Source organism: Eriocheir sinensis, chromosome 39 (assembly GCF_024679095.1).
Source record: "Eriocheir sinensis breed Jianghai 21 chromosome 39, ASM2467909v1, whole genome shotgun sequence".
NCBI classification, from domain to species: domain Eukaryota; kingdom Metazoa; phylum Arthropoda; class Malacostraca; order Decapoda; family Varunidae; genus Eriocheir; species Eriocheir sinensis.
The window spans coordinates 1,020,139-1,047,064 of record NC_066547.1 but is presented as its reverse complement, the minus strand read 5'-3'; the positions used below and the strand labels follow the sequence as shown (position 1 = coordinate 1,047,064).

The 26,926-nt window shown below is 42.5% G+C and overlaps 1 protein-coding gene across 8 annotated transcripts in view; it reads right to left on the bottom strand.

Moving 5' to 3' along the window:
• The window catches only part of LOC127008852 (delta-aminolevulinic acid dehydratase-like), an 82,141-nt gene that overhangs the window by 38,729 nt on the left and 16,486 nt on the right, over nt 1–26,926 (bottom strand). For all 8 annotated transcript variants that reach the window (XR_007761376.1, XM_050881230.1, XM_050881227.1 and 5 more), the window contains exon 5: nt 7,980–8,100. Coding sequence is in view for 7 of the 8 variants with exons in the window: in XM_050881230.1 (XP_050737187.1) it covers nt 7,980–8,100 (121 nt within the window). In the remaining variant the exon portion in view is untranslated. The remainder of the gene's footprint in view (nt 1–7,979; nt 8,101–26,926) is intronic.

Genomic DNA, 26,926 nt, shown 5'->3' with positions numbered 1-26,926 from the left:
TATATAAATGATATGTTGGACGGAGTGACCAGCTATGTGAGTTTGTTTGCAGATGATGCAAAGCTATTGAGACGAGTCAATGATGTGAAGGACTGTGAGGCATTACAGAGGGGCCTGGACAAAATATGGGAGTGGAGTGGTACATGGAATTCAACCTTGGGAAATGTAAAAAAATAGTTTGGTAGGAGTGGGAAGATGTGAATATAATTATAAGATGGGAAGTGAGATAATATGCAGAGGAATGGAAGAAAAAGATTCGGGAGTGACTATCTCAGAGAACATGTCACTGGACAAACACATCAACAGGATAACGGGACAAACTATGAATTTGCTGAAGAACATAAGGACAGCATTTGTGTATTTGGACAAAGAGATGATGAAGAAAATAAGTTACAATGATAAGGCCAAGGTTGGAGTATGCAGCAGTGGTCTGGTCTCCTCACAAAAAGAAGAACATAAGAAAGCTGGAAAGAGTACAGAGAATGGCAACTAAGATGGTACCGGAACTTAGGGATCGGACTTACGAGGAGAGACTCAGTAGCATGGGGCTCACAAACCTGGAGAGAAGAAGAGAAAGAGGAGACCTGATAGCAGAGTACAGGGTGGTGAGCGGGGTGGAGAATCTGGACAGAGAGACCTGTGTGTGTGGAGCGAGAGAGAAACAAGAGGATATGGAAAGAAGTTGAGGGCGACAACGTGTAGGCGAGATGTGAAAAAGTTTAGCTTCCCAAACAGAAGCATTGAGCTGTGGAATGGACTGGAGGAGGAGGTGGTTTGTGCAAGAAACATTCATGATTTTAAGGAAAAGTTGGATAAGAGCGGATATGGAGACCGGACAGCACGAGCGTAGCTCTTTTCCCGTATGTCACAACTAGGTAAATACAACTAGGTAAATACACACACACACCAGACTCATTAAGAACCACTGCAGATGTTTCTGACAAACAGAAACGACTTCACCATTTCTAGAGTGTGTTAGAACGTATTTGGTGAGTGGCTCACATGAACCAAACCTAGCTCTTGGCAAGAAGAGAGCAGTCGCCTTTAACACTACTCTCTTCTTGCCATTAAGTATGTTTGGTTTGTATGAACCACTCACCAAATAAGTTCTAACACATTCTAGGAAATGGCAAAGCCATTTTTGTTTGTGAGAAACATCTGCCATGGTTCATGATATGAGTCTGATGTGTGCGTGCATATGTGTGTATTTACCTAGCTGTATTTACCTAGTTCTGCATGTTTTCAGATATAATACATGATGATTATGTCGAGTTTATGGCTGAAAACTTGTTATATTCAATAGCGACATTTGAAATTTGGCGCGCGCGGCGATCCCAGATACGGTGCGGGGTGCTGCTTTGGCCAGCCCGTAGTGAAAGGGTTAAATAGTTGTTATATTACTATTAATCTATTATTGTTCATTGGAAATTATGTTTTTGCGGATAAAAGAGAAAAAAAAAAAAAAAAAAAAAAAAGTTAGCACTGTTGAGGACTTGATTAACCCTTAGATTACGGTGATCGTATATATAAGTGCGCTACCACACGCCCCACCCATACGGGGATCATATATATAATCATCACACTCTACGCTCCCTACGTTTCAAATATACTGCCAGTTCTTGACTCAGAAGAATGGTGGAGGTATCTGGCATCCGTACATGCTCTCATTTGTCTCAGCGCGCGCCCTACCGAAGGCCACAGATCATTTTCCACTTTTGTTCAGAATACATCTGGCATGTCTCGTGACGCGTCAAGCAGCTCCTCTGCTCCGGGCGGAAGTAGAACACGGGCGAATCAAGGTGACAGTGACTGATGACTGATATGGTAGTGACACCATAGCTGGGCACGATAACAGAAAATCTTATTCCCGAGAACCGATAACTTATAATGGAAAACCTTATCGGTGATAACCGATATTCGTTAACTGGAGACACAAATATAGGCGATAACCGATAACCGATACCCAATATAAATCCACAATTCCGATACTAGCTAGCGATAAGTCCGATAGGCGAAAACGATACTATATTGATATTTCAAATAAAAAAACAGATGAATTCAAATTTTCATTATCTGCATTTTAGAAAACTTACAAGATCTGAAAACCACACATGACACGTACTTACCTATGGACGGTAATACTAGAAACACTTGAACCGGTGTTGTGTTATTTGGCGTCCCCACCATCAAAAGCTGGCACTTTTATTTACAAACACTGGTCTCTCGTGAACTGTGCATGCTCAGACCAGCAAGCGTAGACCTGTACAGTCTCACAAAGCTTTTTAACCGTAATTAAGAATTGCTGGAAGGCTGAATCAGACATACAGTACCACTACCACCATCCCCGCTGTTTCTAGAACGACACTCTGTACGAGTTGTATTTATATGTACAGAGTGTCATTCTAGAAACAATGAGGATGGTGGTACTGTCTGATTCAGCCTTCCAGCAACTCTTAATGTGTTAAAAAGCTTTGTGAGAGTGTACAGGTCTACGCTTACTAGTCTGAATATGTGCAGTTCACGAGAGACCAGTGTTTGTAAACAAAAGTGCCAACTTTTGACGATGGGACACCAAATAACACAACACCGGGTGCCTTCAATACCATGGCATGCTCACAAATGAATATGGGATATAAATTTTGAGGCAGTGAATAATCATTTTTGGGGCAAAGTTAAATGAGTTTTCTCTTTGATATATTGATTTTTGAGTCTTACTTAAAAAAATAACCTTGTGTTTTAATGTTGATGATCTAAGTATGAAATCTCTTCACTGAAGATATTTCATATCCTGCAGTTTTTTCATGCAGTACCGGGCGCCCGGGCCACGCATGCGCAGTAGGGAGGAGACAACGGGGTTTTTTTTCTGAGAGGCGGAAAAAAGTAGCGATTATCGCTAGTTTGGTTACAAAAGTCACGAAGATACCGATATTTATTTAAATAAGTAGCGGATGGGCAATAACCCGATTTTGTTATCGGCGATAAAGTATCACGATAACTTATCATGATAACGCCCAGCTATGAGTGACACCGAGAGATTTACATAGATTTACATAGAAAATCAGACCACACAGACCCCATGGTCCAGACTTGGTGGTCTGTCCTTAAACCTAAGTGATTTTACATTAATCAGAAGACTCCAAAACGTTGCACTTCTGTTGATATTAAGTTGAAGGAAGTACGGTCCGAGCTTATTTTTGAAGGAGTCAATCGTGTTACACTGGACCACTGATGGTGGAAGCTTATTCCATTCTCTTTCTAGCGTTGGTGAAGAAAAATTTTGTGCAGTCTGAATTTACTTGTCTACATCTGAGTTTTACGCCATTGTTCCTCGTGCGCAGACTGTCATCGATCATAAACAATGTTGATCTGTCTACATTCGTGAAACCATTAAGTATTTTAAAACATTCGCTCAGTTTTCCTCGGAGAGAACATGTTAAGGGTAGAAAGCCTTTCTTCGGATTTGTTGCTTAAGGAAGGATCATTTTTCGTTGCCGATGCTAAACACCTTCTAATTTAGCAATATCCTTTGCATGGTGGGGGACCAAAATATTCCAAGTGGGGTCTGACTAAACTGTTGTAGAGCAGGAGTATTACATCTTTATTCTTGAATACAAAGTTTCTTTTAATGAAGCCCAACATTCTGTTGCTTATTTGCTGCATCGATGCATTGCTGTGAGAATTTGAGGTTAAGTCTTTGGCGCATTGAGCTTTTTTTGAGTTTTAACGCGCATTTGATATTCGAACTTCTTATTCCTCGTTCCAACTTGAAGGACCTGGCACTTGTCGGGCATCTCCCATCTATCGAAATTTTGTGCAAATCCTCTTGGAGGCTTTGCCTGTCTTCCAGTGAAATCTTTGTAGTCTGCAAATTTACTAATGGAGTCCAACATCCACGTCGTTGATGTAAATAATGAAGAGCACTGGGCTGAGGCTGAGTTAAATCCGTCAATCACTACTCTTTGTTGTCTGTTGCTCAACCAATTCGCGATCCATTGGTTTACTTGACCATCAATACCTATTTGCTTTAATTTGTAAAGTAATTTATGATGCGGACTTTATCAAACGCTTTCTGAAATCAAGATAGACTACGTCCAGTGATTTGTTACGTCATAAACAGTGAAGAGGTCGTTATAAAAGGTTAATAGGTTTGATAGGCAGGATCTTTTGTTTGGTCGGAAGCCATGTTGTGAGTCCCCAATCAATGAGTGGCTTTCAAGGTAACTCACCATTTTGTCTCTAATTATGCCCTCAAGTAGCTTACCTACAACCGAAGTTAGACTAATGGGCCTGTAATTACCTAGTACTTTTTGTCTCCTTTCTTGAAACGTTAGCCTTTTTCCAATCTGAAGGGACGATGCCTTGTCGCAAGGACATATTGAATACGGTTGTGAGGGAGGAGAGTATTTCGCTCTTCGTTTCTTTCAGTAGAGTTGGATATACTTTGTCAGGTCCAGGACTTTTATTTGTTTTAAGTGAATGGAGAGCTTTAAGGACTTCATCGGTTGTTATTTCAAAATTAGGCAATGCATGCTCGAGATTTACAATAGTACTGGTGTTGGTGGTAGCGAGAGGAAGACTGTTAGTATTAACCCTAAAGGCATCCACAGGACAAAATAGCCTATATTCACACACTTGATTCTGCTGAACTACAATGCAATAACAAATTACTTTGTCGTCATAGTCATCATCAACTCTTCTTCTTTTTAATTATTGCATGAAAACGTTTCTATGTGCTGTGGTTTTGGAGAAATATTGAGTTGAAGAGGAGAGACTTTTGGTTAGCGAGGCTCTTGCCCGCTGTTCGTTTTCGCTTGTGTGGCCTTGACTAGTGCGTAATATGCTCTAATTCTTATATAGTCAATACTCTAAGCTTTCTATGTAACACAGTCTTGTGATGTGTGGTTTGGGAGTCATTGTAGCATACTCTTCTCATTCTCGTGTTGCTCTGCTGGGCTCGGCAGGGTCTGGCAGGAAATCGGACGCCAGAACCGTGTCAGCACGCCTGTCCATCGTGAGAGCGGGCAAGATTCTGAAGCAGTAGCCTAAACATATCTCTGGCAGTGTTGCCAACGAATGGTCATCGAAAATTACCGAAAAGTAAATAAATTTAGCGAAAAAAGCAAAGCGGCTATAACCCTCGCCCTTTAGGGGTTAAACACCGAGGAAAAGTAATTGTTTAAGAGGTTTGCAATGTGTTGGCTGTCAGTCACTAGTGCACCGTCGCTGTTTGTTAAAGGTCCAATACCACTTTTGATCGCCTTTCTGTTGTTTATGTAACTGAAGAAAGATTTGGGTTATTTTTACAGTTGGCTGCAATATTTTCTTCATATCTACGCTTTGCCTGACCTACTAGTCTTTTGCCTGGCATCATTATAAAGTCTAATGTTCTCGGCTGCTTTGTTCTTTCTTTAACCTGTAAAACAATTTTCTCTCATTGACTGATTGTTTAATTTCGCTATTAAACCACGGTGGGCTTTTATTAGTGTTAATTCTTCTTCGCACAAGGGGGACGAATGTGTTCTGCTGAGTGAGTAAGTGATTTTGGGCTTAGCCAGGCTTCCTCTACGCTGCCGTCATCTGATAGTTGTATTTCTGTTAGTTTATTTCTGAAGTTAGCTCTTTTGAAATTGGGCACCTTTACTTTATTTTCAGTCACTGATGATTGAGCTTTAATGTTGGCAGCCAAGACTAATTTATGATCGCTAGAACCGAGGTGTTATCCGACAGTGACACTACTGACAAGGTTATCTTGGGTCGTTATAACAGAGAGAGAGAGAGAGAGAGAGAGAGAGAGAGAGAGAGAGAGAGAGAGAGAGAGAGAGAGAGAGAGAGAGAGAGAGAGAGAGAGAGAGAGAGAGAGAGAGAGAGAGAGAGAGAGAGAGAGAGAGAGAGAATATGGGGTGCTTCCACTCGACAGGTCACGGCCACGAGAAAATGCGCAATATTTTCGACTGTCATAACTTTTTTATTATTATTAGGAGAGAGGTTTTATTACACCACCATATATACTAGATGAATATACAATTATTGCAGACACCATTTCCACCTCTTTTAAATGTTTAAATTTTCCCCGTGCACAGCATCTTGCCACCTGTACTTAAAAAAACCCAGATGTTACAACAGTTCTGTGTCAGATTAATGGGTTCTCTCCTACCACAGGCTTGCTCAAATGGCCAATGGGACGGAGATGAGACCCACTGCCACGCGCAGCTATAGTGCATGCTCTCAACTTTACTTTTTCTTTTTCTCCCTGAAGAGCAAGGTTTACAATCTACATATCCTGGCAGGCCTAACACAGAGTTCAGAAACTTGGCACTTCATAACATACTTAACCCCTTAATAATGCTGATGCCACTGGCGTCATATAGTTCTATCAGACATGGGCAACGAGCATGACGCCAGTGCTGGAGAGCGAGAAGCTATCTGGAATTTGAAGGGCGCATGTAACTATGTCTCTGTCAATACTGAGTGACTAACTGGCACCTCTTTTGTCCCTTACCACTACAGCTTTTATTCAATGTAATTCATTCCAGAATGAAAAAACTACAAGAATTTACAAAAATTATTTTTCGAGTTTCACTGCAACTTTGGCACTCTGTAGGCAGTAAATTTCTGGGTCAAAGATTATAAACTACATTTTGCAGACTCCATCGTGATAAAATGAGCAGCTTTTCTACAATAAATTTTCCTGTATGTGCACCAATAAAAAGTTGGAATTTTTTGGAAATCATGGAATTCCAGCAAAACAGTGAGTCCAAATCATAATCTGATTTCACGGTTGAGTTATACGGATGATTTTCTACAACTTTTCTTCAATGAGATTCATTCCAGAATGAGAAAAAATACAAAAGTGTACCAAAATTATTTTTCGAGTTTCACCACAACTTTGGCTCTCTGTAGGCAGTAAATTTCTGGGTCAAAGATTATAAACTATACTTTTCAGACTCCATCGTGATAAAATGAGCAACTTTTCTTCAATAAATTTTCCTGTATGTTGAACCAGTAAAAAAATGGAATTTTGGGGAAATCATGGAATTCCAGCCAAAATTTTTAATGCGACAACCTAGAAAGAAACGGATTTCACAGCAGGGTGCGCCAGAAAATTTTCTATAAAACATCTTTTATGACTTTTTCTCAGTTTCAAAGTGTATTTTCCGCTGACTTTTGTGTTATGGGGGGATCTCCCGAGAGACTTTTGCGGTTAAATGGGGTTAAGAGAGAAAGCTAAAAAGCACACATGGAAGAATGAAGAGAAAAATGCAGAATGTACTGAACATGGAGACAGTAAGTAAGCCTCATGGATTAGAGGAAGGATAAAGGGCTGAAAATATTTCAATGACCATTAAAAATAAAATTATTTGGGAAGGTTATATCATGCATAGAACTGATGACATTTATATAAAGTAAAAGTGGCAGCCCAGAAATGGTAAAAAGTCAGGGCAGTCAGAGATCAATTTAGAGCATTTGCTAGAGCAGGATGGAGTATACTAGCATCAGGCAGAGAGATGGAGAACATTGGGAAAGTCCTTTGTCCTGCACTGAACTAGTAATGGCTGAAGTTGTGATGAATATCTGATCCATTCCACTTAGCCTCTTTTCTTTGACTATAACTGCTGCTTATTTTCTTTAATCAACTTAACATGCAATTTCAATGGGAAATTGGGTTGTAATGATGCTGCTGACAATACTGAAATTATGTCTGAAGGTTTAAAAATTAGGAGGTGCGGGTAAGATAAAGGACACAACCATACAAAGGAAGAGACCTGTACAGCTGAACAGTTGATGCACTCAGAACTTTCAAGATTGTTGCTTCCCCTGTGTAGCTGTGAACCTTTAATGCTCTTTCGTGAGGAAGATGGTGTTTGAGATGTGATTAATTGCACTAAACACTAACTTTTTTACTAACTTTACTTCCAGCATTGACTCTCATGAGGGTAAAGATGCTAAATACCATATGGCAAGAAAAATTGAAGCATTACCAGCTTTAGCGTAGGCTGTGGCTTGCTGGGCGAGGCGCTTGATGCTGCTGGAGTTGTCTATGGTCCCATCCTCATTCAAGATGCCACAGTGGCCATGGTCAGTATATGCACACAGACATACCTTGAAAGATGTGGCTATTAGACTTGTAAATTAAACAGAGTAGGCATGGTCACTATAGGCTCATATTAATATCTAAGATCTGACTATATATTGAGAAATAGGATTCGACTTTGAAGATACCTGTTCTTGCAAATTTGTCTCCTGATATTTCCTCTCTTTGTGAAGCATGTATATGTATAGCAATTAATAAATTTACATGTGCACTTAAAACATGCCTTGATCATTTTATTAACCCTCTTGCGTCCCGTAAGTTTCCAATAAGTTTCTGTTCCACTCACCATGCATTTCTCAGGCCCAACCGGCCTTTTTTTGCCGCCACGATACTCTACATTCCCAGACGTATTTTACCCTCACAGATATATCGTACCCCAATAAATTTGGAATCAATGGCTTCATAAAGACTTGTACTAGAAAATGCACAAATAAAAATAGAGGAAAATAAACAATACAAACTCGTTTCGAGTCTCCGTATAGAGTATTGTAGACAATTAAATCCTATGTACCAACTCTTCCCTAGCTAGCTAGCTAGCTAACTCGAAATTTTGTGGGCCAACTTTTTTAGCCGAATATATGTTTCGAAGCGGAATTTAGTGAGGATTCTTATGGTATCCTCAAAATCCTCATACGCATTTTAGTTCCCGAGTTACACCAAGAAAACTGTATTTTTTTCGAGGTGACCGACCCCTCCTCCCTCCTCCTTATCAATGCTCCTTAGAAAGGTTGCCATATGTTATCATTAAGAAACTTATCCTAACAAACAACGCTCCCAAATTTGACGCAATATCACCGAAAACTTAATTTTTAATAAATTTTTTAAACTTTTAAGACGGAAAACGCGTCATCGGCCATGAGAGGGTTAATTTATGGTGTCTTGGTAAGTGCACTACATATATGTGAAGTAATTCTTTACTATGGAATTGCTGTTCATAAAAACACCATGGATGGTGAATCTGCTGTCAATAAAGTTTCATAAAAAACATGGATGGTGAATATGATGTGGGTAAAGGGTGAATATGAGGTTAAGGGAACCTTGAGTAAGCCAGTGCAGGGTTCTGCTTCTATAAAATCTTATTGAGAGTGTTGCTGCCAAGCAGCCTCGCTGCGTTTGAATAAAGGTGTGAATAATATAACATCGTCAGCCATGTTGACTAAAATGAATTACTGAATCATGTGAGTGGATTTTCCTCCCCCCAAATAAAAGCAGGTTTACATACAGGAATAAGTTGTAATCCATGCATATGAAGGACTTTTTTTAGGATACAGATGCACTTCAACTGTACAGCACTTATAGAGCTGAAATGATGACATGATTTTCACATAAACCACTGGAAAAGTGAGCAACACTGTTCAGGCCCTGTCACGTGATCAGTGAGCAAGTGCAGTGGCCAAGTACGCTTCTCAGCAGTTTTGATGCATGGTGATGAAGCAAGGTAGAGAGCATGGTTCAGCATAAGACTGTTCACACATATACCGACTCCCCTGCACCCAGCGCTCTGTTCAGTGTGTGGGGAGGTGCACAAGACTGTGTTTGTGCCCTGTTTGTTCTATGGGTGCCACACAAGATTAGTAATAGCCCCCAAAACTATTCGCATGCGAAAAGCAGCTTTATTGTGCATTCTTGCTGCAGGCAAAGTAATCAAGGACAGTGCACGGGTGGGAAAACGAAAGGTTTTGGTTAAAGACTACAGTACCCTCTCGAGTTTCGCGCTCCAAAGGTATAGCGCTAAACTCGAGGATTACGAAACTTGAGGTATTGAAAACACTGAAAAAGCGATTATTTGTTCCGACCCGTGGATTTTTTTTTTTTTTTTTTTTTTGTGGGCTATGGCGCCGGTACACTATCCATGTGGGCCTGATGGTTGGCTCCGAGCACGTCATGGTGCAGGCAACTGTTTATAGTGACGCCATTATAATTGGCTCATGCTGCCCCTTGGAGCTCACAATTTTTCTTCCTTTACTCCCTTGTTATCTCTAAATACGTACCTTGGAAAAAGGAAGACAACAAAAAGAGGGAACGGGTCATTATAAAGCCACAGATGAAGCCTTACGATTGGCTGAGCTCTGTAAACACGCTTGTGATCGCTGGGAGTCCGATGAGGTCATCGCCGGCGCTCACCCAATCAGCGGTGTCACAATGGCCGTTTTCCTCTAACCGTTGTGGCTACTGGCAACGCTCGTACACCCATCCGGGAGTGAGTTGTCAGTTGTCCGTAAGCTGGTGTCACACTGGGCCTTTTTCTTCCCACCGCGTTGGCGGCAGCTTGGGCAACCGGCAACTTTTCCGGGTGTGTGTCACACACATAAGGGGAAATTAGAAGGGTGTGCGGGGGGAGGGGCAGAAAGGAGAGTCAGGTCATGTCATGACACACACACACACACACACACACACACACACACACACACACACACAAACACAGAAAGGGAAATGAGAAGGGTGGGGGGAGGGAGGGGCAGAAGGGAGAGGCGGCGGGAAGTTCAAAGGCGGTTAACGTGTTAAAAAGTCTCTCTCTCTCTCTCTCTCTCTCTCTCTCTTGCCATAGCCACAATGTTTGGAGGAAAACGTACAGTGTGATACTACCTTTTAAGGTAGCATGCATGACGCCGCTGGTAAGTAGATGTGACCCGTACATGTCAAAGCAGCACGAAACTTGGGGTGATACTGCGCAAAAGTCGGGATGGTAAGAATTTAGGACTAACCACGAAACTCGAGGATCACGAAACTCGGATAGCGCGAAACTCGAGAGGGTACTGTAGCTTCAATATAAAGATTGCGGGAGCTATACCCAAATGTGCAAGGAATTTGAAGAAAGTGTTGCCATGCACTGAGTAGTCACATGATCAGTGGGCAAGTGTGGTGGCTGAGCAAGGTGGTGAAGAGTGTGGTTCAGCTGGGGTTTTGTGTCGTTGATGAATCTGCTCAAGCAGGGATGGTGCATCAGTTCCATGCATCATTTTCCATGCATTCTTCACTCTAATGGTGAATCACTACACTTGCCCACTGATCAAGTGATGGGGCCTTTATAGTCACAATCAAGTGAGGGTGAATGTGTTGCATATGGTATGTAGTAGAACTGAGACTGGGAAAGTGACTGTTTCCTGACACACACACACACACACACACACACACACACAGGGAAAGTTTGACCAAGCTGGATGTTAGAAAGGTGACGGGGCCGGATGGAGTATCAGGGTGGATCTTGAAAAAATGTAGTGAGCAACTTGCAGTGAAACTGCACTCAATAATGAGTGCCTCCCTGAGTGAAGGAAAGGTACTACATGATTGGAAGAGAGCAAACATAGTACCAATTTTTAAGGGAAGCAAGAGAGAGGACCCATTAAATTACAGACCGGTACGTATAACTCACTAGTGTGGTTGCGAAGATATGTAAGAGGCTGGTTAAAAACAGGTGGTCGGATTTCTTAAAAAGTGAGAAAATTATCTCAGATTGCCAATTTGGAGTCAGGAGAGGGAGATCATGTGTCACCAACTTGTGTTATTACTCAAGGGTGACAGATTTAATACAAGAGAGAGAAGGCTGGGGGGATGGAGTGTACCTGGATTTGAAAAAGGCATTCGACAAAGTACCGCACATACGACTAATTTGGAAAATTAAAGATAGGGGTGGAGTGGGTGATGGACTGATTAAGTGGCTGGAGGACTTCCTAACTAACAGGGAAATGAGGACGATAATCAGGGACAGGGTTTCCAACTGGTGCCCTGTGATGAGTGGAGTCCCGCAAGGTTCGGTGTTGGCACCAGTAATGTTTGCTGTTTATATAAATGATATGGTGGACGGAGTGACCAGCTATGTGAGTTTGTTGGCAGATGATGCAAAGCTATTGAGACGAGTGAATAATGTGAAGGACTGTGAGGCACTGCAGAGGGACCTGGATACAATATGGGAGTGGAGTGGTACATTGCAGATGGAGTTCAACCTTGGGAAATGTAAAAAAATGGAGTTTGGTATGAGTGGTAGATGATGTGAATATGATTATAAGATGGGAAGTGATATAATATGCAGAGGAGTGGAGGAAAAAGATTTGGGAGTGACTGTCTCAGAGAACATATCACCGGACAAACACATCAACAGGATAACGGGACAAACTCTGAATTTGCTGAGGAACATAAGGACGTCATTTTTTTTTTTTTACAGCTAAGGAGACAGCTCAAGGGCGCAAATAAAAAAATAAAAAAAGGCCCGCTACTCACTACCCGCTACTTGGATGAGATGATGAAGAAAATAATAGTTATAATGATAAGGACAAGGTTGGACTATGCAGCAGTGGTCTGGTCTCCTCACAAAAAGAAGAACGTAAGGAAGCTGGAAAGAGTGCAGAGAGTGGCAACTAAAATGGTATCGGAACTCAGAGATCAGACTTATGAGGAAAGACTCAGTAGCATGGGGCTCACAATCCTAGAGAGAAGAAGAGAAAGAGGAGACCTGATAGCGGTGTACAGGGTTGCGAGTGGAGTCGAGCATTTGGACAGAGAGGACCTGTGTGTGTGGATCGAGAGAGAAACGAGAGGACATCGAAAGAAGTTGAGGGCGACCACGTGTAGGAAAGATGTGAAAAAGTTTAGCTTCCCAAACAGAAGCACTGAGCTATGGAATAGACTGGAGGAGGAGGTGGTTTGTGTGTGAAACATTCATGGTTTTAAGGAAAAATTGGATAAGAGTGGATATGGAGATGGGACAGCGCGAGCGTAGCTCTTTCCCCGTATGTCACAACCAGGTAAATACAACTAGGTAAATACACACATGCAAGCACACTAAGAGGGCATGGCAAGAAACTGAGGAAGAGGACTTGCTTGAAAGCAGTGGCGTACTGAGGGGGGGGGCCATGGGGCCATGGCCCCCCCCCCTTTTGCAAAGAAAAATAATAACGAATAAATAAATAGAAATAATAATAGAAATATGTATATTAGTATTAAGATTACGAATGTGTGTGTGTGTGTGTGTGTGTGTGTGTGTGTGTGTGTGTGTGTGTGTGTGTGTGTGTGTGTGTGTGTGTGTGTGTGTGTGTGGAATTGAGAGCTCAGTGGCACCGACTGACCGAATTATTTCCTCTTTGGTTTTGTTTTGAGTTAATGTTAGGATATAAGGTGGGCTCTGAGTGAAAAAAAAGTAAGGTGTTCTATGATGGGTTCATGAAATTGTGTGTAAAGTGCGATGTCAAGCTGTCAACTGAAAGCGGCGGAGGGGTGTTTGTAGCGGGAGCGGGGAGACAGGAAAAAGAGGAATATGAGATTGGGATGGCTCTAGCAGAGAAAGAGAGAGCACGAAAGTTGTGTGTCTTCTCTCCTTCTTGCCTCTCATATTTACTTGATTTTAGGTGCAAGGTGCAGTCAAACTGATTGGAGGACTATATAATTATCAAGTGAATTTTTCTGTTTTTTTTTTTTTTTTTTTTTTTTTTTTTTTTTGGCCTATTGGCCGTGTGCTTTCTTCAGTGGATTCTGATGGTCGGTCCAAGGCTTCATTCTGTGGTCCTGATGGTCGGCCCGTGTTTATAATGGCGTCATCTTGCATTGGCTCATGCTGCCCCCCAGAGCTCATTTTTGATCCTTGAATCTAGAGTCCGGGTTGATAGGTGGTCTTGACAGCATGTGGGGGTTTTTAAGCCACGGCGGCTGAAAAATGAAAAAAGCCAGGGCAGGTGGGCGGATGGATTGAACTCCCCCTCCCTGAACACGAGGCCGTTACTTTGACGACTCAGCCACCGCCTCCCCTGGTGACAGTGGTGAGTATGTAATATGATTCTGTATTATGACGGGGAGAGTGGCAGGCGACGCGAGAAGCGTATGGGATCTGTAAGGTCGACCTTTGCCGCTATATTTCCATCTTTAATGACCGTTTTGTGCTTGACCGTGGACAGTGTAGAGTGGCTGAGTAACTATTGTATGTTCAGCACTTGAACAATGGAGCTGCTGAGTTGAATAAGAGCAAGTGATCTATTTTGAGAAACATTCATTGACGACGTAGGCTCACGTGGCCGTAGCCTATTCACGTTATCTGTCTAATATTTTCTGACCACAAATTCCAAATTTCTGAAAATTATGATTGACAGACTTCATTTTCTGTTTTAGTAGTACTTTTTTCTAAAGCGTGTGTCATTTCTTGAATTCACGCAGGCTTGGGATTTGTGCCTTTCCATTCTTTACATATTTCCTCCTTGGTCACAAAACGCCAGAAAACGCTTCACGTGCGTACTCTATCTGGTGTAAGAAAGTCACCACTGACTCGGCTGATGCCCCGGATAATTCAGTTAATCAAGTAGGTAAATAATGAAATAATGATTAAGAATAATTACTGCAAAACACGTTAGGTGAAGAATCAGCAGCCAAGCCTAATCTAAAGCAATAAGTGACCCAGGTTTTCTCATGAGTTTGGAAGTGCTCACCTTAGTTCTAAGTGTCACTAAACCCTTGTCAGAAAAGCTGTAGGGGTCACAACAAGAACTGATGGGTGTTCTTGGAAGTGTAGCTACACAGAGCTGCATAGATGCATTTCAGTCCAATCATGATGGAAATAAGTTCAACCAACTTTTTGCCCAATCTGAGGAAAGGTACGGAGATATCATCCAGAAGCCTTGAACAATCACTGGTCATCAGAAACATAATTAAGGCTAACCCTCCAACAGTAACTCCATAGGAGTACTATCGAAGAGCTATTTTTCTCCCATTTTCGGACACTGCTATTGCACAACTCAGGGAAAGGTTTGCATTTAAACACATTAGGAGTTTTTTGTTGGGAAATCTTGTTCCCTCTCTTTCAGTTGACACTGATTTTAGTGAACTGAAGGAGGCAGTTGAATTTTATGGAAAATTTCTTGATGGAGATGCAGATCTCATTGAAGACAAATATCTACGGGTGCCCTTAAATTGCTTAAAACATACCTTAGGAACGCAATGAGTGAAAGTCGTTTAAATAGACTGGCCTTACTTTGTCTATTGTGACACAAATCTTGATCATGAAGTCCTTGATGAATTTGCACGTTAGAACAGACGCATAAATTTGAGGTAAACCAGTTTCAATGTATTGTTGTTAACAGCCTGTACCTAAGAAGGGTGACCGCTCCAATCCCTCAAACTACCGTCCTATTGCTTTACTTTCTTGTCTATCTAAAGCTTTTGAATCAATCCTTAACCGGAAGATTCAAAAGCACCTTTCCACTTCTGACCTTCTATCTGATCGCCAGTATGGGTTCCAAAGAAGCGTTCTACTGGTGATCTCCTGCCTCTTAACTGACTCTTGGTCATCCTCTCTTAGCCGTTTGGTGAACTTTTTTATATTGCGCTGGACATATCAAAAGCTTTTGATAGGGTCTGGCACAAATCTTTGCTTTCTAAACTACCCTCCCACGGTTTCAATCCTTCTCTGTACCTTTATCTCCAGTTTCCTTTCTGACCGTTCTATTTCTGCCGTGGTAGACGGTCACTGTTCTTCCCTAAATCTATTAACAGTGGTGTCCCAGGGTTCTGTCCTATCTCCCACTCTTTTCTGTTGTTCATTGATGATCTTCTTTCCAAAACGAACTGTCCTATCCATTCCTACTACCGATGATTCCACTCTGCATTATTCAACTTCTTTTAATAGGAAATTAACGACTCAAGGCTGGAGGCTGCAGAACGCTTAGCCTCAGACCTTACTATTATTTCCGATTGGGGCAAGAAGAACCTGGTGTCCTTCAACGCCTCAAAAACACAGTTTCTCCACCCATCCACTCGACACAATCTTCCAAACAACTATCCCTATTCTTTGACAACACCCAGCTATCACCTTCCTCAACACTAAACATCCTCGGTCTATCCTTAACTCAAAATCTCAACTGGAAACTTCATATCTCATCTCTTACTAAATCAGCTTCCTCGAGGCTGGGCGCTCTGTACCGCCTCCCGCCAGTTCTTCTCCCCTGCACAGTTGCTGTCCATACAGGGGCCTTGTCCGCCTCGTATGGAGTATGCATCTCATGTGGGGGCTCCACCACACAGCTCTTCTGGACAGAGTGGAGGTAAAGGCTCGTCTCATCAGCTCTCCGCCTCCTACTGATAGTCTGCGACCGCTTACATTCCGCCGCAATGTTGCCTCTCGTTCTATCTTCTATCGATATTTCCACGCTGACTGCTCTTCTGAACTTGCTAACTGCATGCCTCCCCCCCGCCGGCCCCCTGCACCTCGACTTTCTACTCATGCTCATCCCTATACTGTCCAAACCCCTTATGCAAGAGTTAACCAGCATCTTCACTCTTTCATCCCTCACGCTGGTAAACTCTGGAACAATCTTCCTTCATCTGTATTTCCTCCTGCCTACGACTTGAACTCTTTCAAGAGGAGGGTATCAGGACACCTCTCCTCCCGAAACTGACCTATCTTTCGGCCACCTCTTTGCATTCTTTTAGGAGCAGCGAGTGGCGGCTTTTTTATTAATGTTTACTTTTTGTGCCCTTGAGCTGTCTCCTTTGCTGTAAAAAAAAAAAAAAAAAAAAAAAACAGTAACTAATCTAATTCACCAAGTTAATTTTTATTTTATATTCATAAAATACCTGACCCAGTTTCCACGTATCTTGTAAAAATATGTATTACAGCAGCAGTCTCTATAAACGAAGATTATACATGTTATATGACTATAACATTTTTTTTCCTTGCCAGTATATTACTTTTTTTATCAGAACATGTAGATCTAAAGTAAGTAGTGTTGTTTCGAGGGTAAATTTTTGCAGTCTAAATTACAGAAATGAACAAGATTTTAAAAGTAATGTTTGCTCAAGCAACATAAAATTAGTACTTTTAAGATTATTTAAATCTCCCAGATTTATGTTGTATAGTTATATACCACCAACAAACTTCTAAAATGTACAATGTATGTATATGTATGTATCAATGCATGTATGTATAAAAAATAATAAATTTACCCTAGCGATCTAACCCGAATCCTCAAGCTGTATGGGATCCCTGCGCTTGCAATAATGCTGGACGCAGAAAATCTCTCTCTCTCTCTCTCTCTTGCCCCCCCCCCCCCCTTTTTCAATTTTCTGGGTATGCCACTGTTTGAAAGACATAAAGAAGTACAGTTTTCCATACAGGAGTGTGAATACATGGAATGGACTAAACAAAGACATTGTTGAAGTGGGCAGTGTCCATATAATGAAAGAAAAGTTGGACAAATATAGATTGGGAGACAGGACTATCTGAGCTTGAACTCAGGCCCTGTATACTACAAATAGGTAAACACACACACACACACACACACACACACACACACATGTAAAGGACATGAAATCGGAATGGAAGAATGTAGATTGTGGAGTGCCTCAAGGATCGGTATTGGCACCTGTACTCTTTCTTGTATATGTAAATGATATGCCAGAGGGAGTAAACAGTTATATGAGCATGTTTGCAGACGATGCAAAACTGCTAAGACATATAAGAAACAATAAAGACTGTGAAATTCTGCACGATGAGCTGAACAAGATTTGGGAAAGGAGTATGAAATGAGAGATGGAATTCAATGTGAAGAAATGTCATGTAATGGAAATGGGAGAGTGAAGGGAGACCAAAATGGACATATAGAATGGGAGATGGAGAAATATTAAAGAAAGTTCAAGAAGAGAGAGATTTGGGAGTGACAATACAAGATAATCAACAGCCTGAGAGTCATGTTAATAGGATATTTGGTGATACGTATAAAATGGTGAGAAATATAGGATTAGCATTCCACTACATGGATAAGGATATGATGAAAAAGTTAATAACCACTAGGATTAGACCAAAATTGAAATATGCAGAGGTGGTGTGGTCTCCCCATAAGAACAAACACAAAAAAACTAGAAAGAATACAAAGGATGGCAACAAAAATGGTTCCAGAACTGGAGGCATTGACATATGAAGAGATTAAAGGAAATGGACCTACCAACACTGGAACAAAGAAGAGAAAGGGGAGGCCTAATACAAATTTATAAATTATTGAGTAAAATGAGAGAAGTAGATAATGAGGAGTTAGTACTAAGAGAAGGAATAAACACCAGGAACACAAGAGGACACAGTAAAAAACTGAGGAAGGGAAGATGCTTGAGAGACATAAAGAAATATAGCTTCCCGCAAAGAAATATGTATAGAGGTTTGGAACAGACTAAGTGAGGATGTAGTATTGGCGAAGTGTGCAAAACTTTAAGGAAAAGTTGGACAATTACAGATACGGAGACAAGAACACACGAGCGTAAGCCCAGACCCTGTAAAACTACAACTAGGTAAACTAGGCCCGGTGAGCGGTTGGGGCTGCTCGCACACATGCGCCTGGCTGCCCGGATCCCACTCAACATGCTTCCCGCGGCCAATGGAAAGGCCCAGGGGTTGGGTAAGAACGAGAATGGGAATCAAGGACCACAACAATGTGTGAAAAAAAAAAAAGAAGTTTTAGCAGCCTTTTCCTTTTCCTTTCGGGTCATATTGCAATTTCAGTTTTCAATAAAAATTCAATTTTGGGGGTCCCTATCGCAAACTCGGTGAATCGCAAACCTGAAACTCACAATCCTGGAGACAGTACTGTATGTATGTATGTATATATATATATATATATATATATATATATATATATATATATATATATATATATATATATATATATATATATATATATATATATATATATAGATAGATAGATAGATAGATAAATATAGATATAAATACAGATAGATAGATAAATTGATAGATAGATAAATTGATAGATAGATTGATAGCTGTATAACGAGCTTGCACAAGATATTCTGAACTGCCACAGGGCTTCACTGATACTATTTTTCTTTATTAGGTTACTTTATTCTAATTCATTGGAAGTAAAATAGCGTCGCTTTTCATGTTTAGCCTACGCAGTTGATCCATATCAAAGAAAATGCCTCTTTTATGCTTAGCCTACGTAATTGATCCATATCAAAGAAAATGATTGATTCTTTTATGCTTAGCCTACGTAATTGATCCATATCAAAGAAAATGATTGATTCTTTCATGATTAGCCTACGTAATTGATCCATATAAGAACATAAGAACATAAGAACGTATGGAGTCTGCAGGAGGCTGGTTTGCCTATACAAGGCAGCTTTCCTTTCCTTTCCTGTTTCATGTTTAGCCCTACAACATTGATCCATCATCAAAGAAAATGTTTTCCTTTTTCATGCTTAGTCTACGACATTAATCCATATAAAAAAACTGCTTTCGAGAAAAGCCACTATAATTTTCATCCATATAAAATATATTCAGTGATAAAAAATAACTATAAAAAAGCTACTTTCTTTCTGGCAGGGAGGAGGCATTCATCATTCATGTCATTAGAAAGAGATGCAGTGCACTGTCTCCCATAACTGGCGGTAAGAGACTGCGGGTAGCTGGGCTGAGTGGCGCGTGTGACTCATTGTGTGCGAGAAGCAGTGTTACCAACGTACAGAACGCCTCCCTTCTGAATTTCTAACAGAATGTTATTTTTCATCATCTGCTTCTTTTTATGCCTGAACTTTGATGTTATTGTGTTTATAACTACATTTACAATGTAACAGAGAAGAGACAGTGAGTAGGATCGTGAATTCAGTGACTCTATAGGCTTCCCATACAAATGTCTTTATCACTCTTGGACAAACTAATGACAAGATCTGCATGACTAAGATGAAAAATGAAACTTGTGATGCTGTGCTAACTAGGAAAAAAAGATTCGAGGGTGTACAAGGCTCAGCAGTTTTATAGAAGCAATGTAAAAATCGCGCTTCCAAGAGGCGTACAGCATGTTCCCAGAGAAGCCGCCTGAGAGGCGTACCGCAGTTTATGGGTTAATCACTTCGGCCAAACCTTCACCATACACAGCTTTGTCTACCACAATATCCTTCTTTGTCAAAAACATCACCCCTCCTCCCTGCTTCCCTTTTCTATCTCTCCTCCATATATCGTACTTCCCCACTCCCAGGTTAGGTAAAACGATTTCTACGCTCAGTTTTGTTTCCGCTATTACCATGATGTCTGGCCCAAGTTCTCTCAAATACACATCAGTTTCTCCTTGTACTGATATTAGTCCATTGATGTTTGTGTACACTACTTTTACAGTACCCTCTCGAGTTTCGCGCTATCAGAGTTTCACGATCCTCGAGTTTCGCGGTTAGCCCTAAATTCTTACCATCCCGACTTTCGTGCATTATCACCCCATGCTTTGCACTGCTTTGACATGTACGGGTCACGCCTACTTACCATTGCCGTCACGCACGTTACCTTAAAAGGTAGTATCACACTGGATGTTTTCCTTCAAACATTGTGGCTATGGCAAGAGTGGCAAAAGAGAGAGAGAGAGAGAGAGAGAGAGAGAGAGAGAGAGAGAGAGAGAGAGAGAGAGAGAGAGAGAGAGAGAGAGAGAGAGAGAGAGAGAGAGAGAGAGAGAGAGAGAGAGAGAGAGAGAGAGAGAGAGAGAGAGAGAGAGAGAGAGAGAGAGAGAGAGAGAGAGAGAGAGAGAGAGAGAGAGAGAGAGACTTATTAACACGTTAACCGCGTTGGACCTTCCCGCCGTCTCCTCCCTGTCGCGTTTGGTTCAACTTGGCACAGCCTCAATACCACGCGAGCCCCCGACTCTAGAGGAGGTGTGTAGCTTCACTCTGGTTATGAGCCCCTCTCGTGAAAGGTGAGATAGAGAGGATGAAAACAAGGAGAAAGGAGAAGGGTGTGGGGAGGAAGGGTCAGAAAGGAGAGTCAGGTCAGGGCTTTGGTCAGAGCATGACCTGACTCAGGTCAGGTCATGTCCATACTTGTCACACACACACAGAAGGTGAAATGAGAAGGATGGGGCAGAAAGGAGTCAGATCAGGGCTTTGGTCAAAACATGAGTCAGGTCATGTCCGGACTTGTCACACACACACACACACATACACACACATGCACAGAAGGGGAATGAGAATGGTGTGGGGCAGAAAGGAGAGTCAGATCAGGGCTTTGGTCAGGATATGACCTGAATCTCCCTTCTGCCCCTCCCTCCCCCTACCCTTCTCATTTCCCTTTCTGTGTGTGTGTGTGTGTGTGTGTGTGTGTGTGTGTCATGACATGATCTGACCCTCCCCCCCCAACACCCTTCTAATTTCCCCCTATGTGTGACATGCACATCTGGAAAAGTTGCCGGTTGCCCAAGCTTCCGCCAACGTGGTGGGAAGAAAAAGACCCAGTGTGACACCAGCTTACGGAAAACCGATAACTAGCTCCCGGATGGGCGTACGGGCGTTGCCAGTAGCCACAACGGTTAGAGGAAAACGGCCAGTGTGACACTGCCTTAAGGCAGTGAGGCCGCTGATTGGGTGAGCGCCGGCGATGACGTCATCGGACTCCCAGCAAATCACAAGCATGTTTTCAGAGCTCAGCCAATCGTAAGGCTTCATCCATGGCTGTAAAACGACCCATTCTCTCTTCTTGTTTTCTTCCTTTTTCCAAGGTACGTATTTTGAGATAACAAAGGTGTAAAGGATGAAAAAAAGTGAGCTCCAGGGGGCAGCATGACCCAATTATAATGGCGCCACTGTAAGGTGTTGCCTGGGCCATGACGGGCTCAGGGTCGACCATCGGGTCCAGTCTACCGGTGCCATAGGCCACACGTATATATATATAGATATAGATATATATATATATATATATATATATATATATATATATATATATATATATATATATATATATATATATATATATATATATATATATATATATACATACATACATACATAAAAAATCTCCATGGGTTGGAACAAATAAGTGCTTTTTAAGTGTTTTCAATACCTCAAGTTTTGCGATCCTCGAGTTTAGCGCTATACCTTCAGAACGAAGTGAGCACGAAACTTGAGAGGGTACTGTAGTTGCTTTCTCTTCTGTACTGCTTCCTTAATCTCATATCCATTACTCGCCTATAGTACTCCTTCTTCTCCGACTCCGTCCTGTTCTCGTATTTTTCATTCGCTTCTTGCCTCAGTTCCTTAATCTTTTCTCTCTCTTCCATATTTAGGTCTCTCTGAATCCATACATTCTTAAACTCCTTCCTCGCCAGCTTCCACGTCCTCGCCAGTACTTCCTCCACTGCAGTCTGTGACCTAAATCTGATTTTAAGTGGCCTCTTCACTCCTTCCACATACTTTCCAATTCTTGTTGCCTCTTCAATCTCTTCAACAATCCCCCCACCTTCTTCCTCCACTTCCCTCACAACCTTCTGCGCAACATTTTTCTCCTGTTTCTCCTTTATGTGCCTAATCGGTTGCACCTCCTCCTTCAGTCCAAACACCATTACACACTTCTCAACTGTATTTCTCACCAAATTCTCATTCTCCTTAATTACTTTCCCCACTGCTGTAGTCATGCGAGGCTTTGAACCGCCCATATTCTCGCATATTAGACGACCCCCCTGTATGTTATTTTGTCGAGTTGGTTCAGAAACCATTTGGCTTAGATAATTTTCCTCTAGAAATTCAATCATTCTGTGGGACTCACCTTCTGTACCCGACAGTGTCGCCCAGTCGATATGGGGGAGGTTAAAGTCTCTTAGTATCAGTGAGTCGCTGTTATTAAGTGACTGCCTCAAGACGCTGTACATTTCAAGATCGGCATCAAGTGATTGCCCCGGAGGCCTGTAAGTGACAGATATATTTAAATTGACTTTTGCAGTGTTTACTCGCACGCACAAATGTTCAACGTTACTGTTTCTTGGTGTTTTGTCAGTGGGTTGCAAGTAGCTTTTGACAAAAAGGGCGACACCAACCCCTCTACGGTTTACACGATCATTGTTGAAGAATCTGTAGCCATCTATGTTGTATTCGGAACTTAAATCAATATTAGTGGTGTCGATAAATGTTTCGGTTATAGCAATTACGTCAAAGTTTTCTGTCAGAGCAAGACATCACAGTTCATCAAATTTGTTTCTTAGGCTACGCGCATTGAAACTAAGGACTCTTAGGTTATCATGAAGCTTGGTAATAGAGGTGGTGGTACTGGAGGGTTCAATGTTACGAGTCTGTTGCGGTGTATGGTGTCTATTTACACAGGCGGGATGGAAGGACGTGGCTGAGAGTCGTTTTTTGTTGTTCGGGCGTTACGTACGGCGTTGTTGAGGAGCCTTCCGAATCTGGCTGCCCCGATGGGGAACAGGTGTATGCCGTCCCTTTGGAAAAGTTTACTCTGGCCGTAGAAATCGTTCCAGGCGTTAAAGAACTCGACGTCAAGCTCTCTGCAGAGAGTCTGCAGGCGGTTGTTGAGGCTGAAGGCCTTACTGTAGAAGTCGCCCTCATCCCATGTCTGTGGTAGAATTCCTGAAATCAAAATATTAGGGGATTTAGACTTATACTGCTGGATGAGCCTATGGTACTTGTCCAGCAGTTCCTCAGACCGGGTCGTGGTGACGTCTTTTGTACCTGTGTGGAGAACAAAGAGTGAGTCATTAGAGGCCACAGCGGTGACCTCGTCCAGGGCAGCTGTGATGTCGTCAACACCAGCTCCAGGATAACAGTAGTTACGCCTACGATGGGGGAATCTGCCACAGAATTCAACTACCTGATGGCGAATCATAGAGTCACCGACCAAGAAGGTGCTCTGTTCCTCATCCTCCTCCTCCAGTATGGCAAATCTGTTGTAGCAATGAGTAGGATAAATGGCTCTAGGGGCGGGTCTGGCTCCTCCTCTCACGGGGGTGAAGCATTCAGCGTCAGCTCTACCGGTCACCTGTGACGTGTCTTCTTCGGAAGGTGGCTGGGCATCGAGTGCAGGTGAGGAGGGTGATGAGGCGTCACTTGCAGCAGGGGCGACGATGTTGGCCTGGATAAACTCCTGCAAGGTATCAACAGTACTTGTTAGTTCGGTGATCTTCTCGCCAGCCGTCAGCCTTTCGTCCTGTTGAAGGAGTCTCGTTTCCATCTGCTGTGTCAACAGGCAGATCTTGCAGACGGTCGATCATCCCGAGAAGAAATGACCAGAGAAGTTTCCTGTGCAAGTCGAACATTTCTTTAGTGCCATCTTGGTAAGGAGGAGAGAGCAAGGAGTAGTGTTTATCTATATATTTGCTTTTCTTTTTCTTTTTCGTAGGGCAGAGGGACGCGCGCGTGAATAAGCGAGAATAAGTGTGAGAGAGAGAGAGAGAGAGAGAGAGAGAGAGAGAGAGAGAGAGAGAGAGAGAGAGAGAGAGAGAGAGAGAGAGAGAGAGAGAGAGAGAGAGAGAGAGAGAGAGAGAGGGAGAGAGATAGGGAGAGAGAAAGAGAGGAAAGGGAGGGAGAGAGAGAGAGGGTGGGAACGAGGGAGAGGAAGGAGAGACAGAGAGGGGCAAGTGGGGGTAGTTATGAGAGAGAGAGAGGGAGGGGGGGCAATGGAGAGGGAGGCGAGAGGGGGGGCAAGAGAAGAGGAGGAGCGAAACGCGAGGGACGAGAGGGAGAGAGACGCAGGTGAGGAATTAAGAGGATTAGTGTGTCTCTGGGGAATACTCTGGTCAAGTCAGGTCAGGTAGCACTGCACACCTGCATAGGGAGTGGCGTAGGAGTGGAATCTGGAAATATATAAAGAATGTGGCGGAAAGAGTGTAACACTGTGTTTTGTGTATATGTGTATATATGTTTTACAGGGCGCTACGGCGAGAGGGTAGATGCAGGCAGAGAGAATTAGTAAAAATAAGGGCAACACTTAATCCTGTCCAGCGAAGCACGTGGTTGCACAGCAAACAGCACACCTCTGCAGGCAGCTAACTCGGTTGACAATAAGCAGTACGCAGCACAACGCGAAATAGCACACGGCACACAGCACAGCAAGATCTAAAGTACAGTGCAGTGCAGAGAGAGAGTTAGAACTTGAAACCGCACCGTCACCAAAGTGCTTATCTCCTCCTCGCTTGTATTTCGATCCTTCACATCTAATATGTGTGTGTGTGTGTGTGAGAGAGAGAGAGAGAGAGAGAGAGAGAGAGAGAGAGAGAGAGAGAGAGAGAGATGTGCACTCTCTCCTTCCCCCCTCCCTTCGTATCACTGATTGTCAATCTCCCCTCTCTCTCTCTCTCTCTTACACACACACACACACACACACACACACACACACAAGAGACCCACCTCCAGGAGGATGGCCCTTCAACTTTTTACTCCGTGAGGTCTAGCTGTGTGTATTGCCGGTGAATCAGTGGGATATTTTCCATGATCTTATGTCTGTGTCCTTCCCTTCCCTTTCCTCCACTTTCCTCCACAAATCTATTTCTTTATCACAACTAACATAAGGAAATAAAATTAAGCAGACACACGTCATCTACATATAACTCAAATTTCTCTGTATCTTTATGCATACATCTCAATATTATCAAATAATTTATGTTTCTTTAAGTGCACCAATTAATTTTGCATGTTTTTAAATGTAATACATGATAATTATGTTGAGTTTATGGCTGAAAACTTGTTATAATCAGTGGCGATGCTTGAAATTTGGCGCCTGCGGCCAGCCTGGATAGTGTGTGTGTGTGCGTAATTCACCTCTTAGTCTGCTGCGGGTCTCTCTCGAGACAGCCAGCCATTCCCCTACGGAAGAGCACAGAGCTTGTAGTCCCTGCCTGACATTGCGTACCTCCTCACTGCTAGGTGAACAGGGGCTATACGTGAAAGATAAACCCAACTTATCTTCACCCGACCGGGGAATCGAACCCCAGTCCTTCTGGTTGTGAGCCAGACGCTCTACCCCTGAGCTACCGGGCCGTGTCTAAATATCAAATCGATGGCAAGCACCATATACTCCGTGTGACTGGTGCCTTTCAGAGTGCCAATATTTTTCAAATAATATGTACAGTAAACCCTCAAAATAATGGACTAATTGGGGGGGAACTTAATCAGTTAATACCGAAAGTCCGTTATATGCGGCAGAAACTTAAAATACATATAATAATACCGATGAACCTAATAAATGTGGGTATATATTTCTTTTTACTGTGTATGTTGTCTGCACATTGTCTGTTTAGCTGCACAGCACACTGCGAGGCACTGAGGCTGTCAGGTTGGCAGTGGGGCCTTACAGGGGCGCTGTACTTTTACGGGTACGGGTAAAATTTTACAATTTCGCCTATCTTGCACTGGCAGACGGAACAGTGTTTTTTTTGTTTTGTTTTGGAAGTTTTCGGTGTGTTTTGAAATAATCTGCTAACTGTTTCTGTCACAAATCACTAAATCACTAAATGACTGACTTTTAAATGCCTGTTGTTCACACGCTGCCACAGCTGCAAAATAGCTCGCAGAAAAGTTCAAGTAGCTCACAAAGATCACAAGTGGACAAACGAGAACAAATCCAGGCAAATTAATGTTTTTCCTGCGATGTATTCCCCCAGTCCGCATGCGTGGTGGACAGCAGAGCGACTTATTTCTGCAAGGAGGTATTTCTCGCAACACCCCTGTCACCACCCTGTCCCATCTTGCACTTTGTACTTCCACCGCTTCACCCAACATGCCAAATAAATTTAAACTAACGAAACCTAACTTAATTGACCTAACCTAACCTAACCTACATAACGGGCGACCCCCTATGCTTTGTCAGTATTGACACTCATAAACACTTGGCTATTTTCCATAACATTTACGTACCCTGTGGTGTAAATACCTTCTTCATTTGAATGGGAACCACAAGGATCAAGGAAAATAATTTATCAGGTGGGCTGAAAAGACTACTACAGTAACCAAAGGATGGAACGGCAGATAAAGGGAGGAGGGCGAGATGGCAAGCAGACGCTGTTGTAATTACCGGGCACAGTTTGTTCAAAAACTTTTCTCGGTCGGTCCCCGTGGATTTCTGACCCTCTGAGCTTGTCCGTTATATCCAAA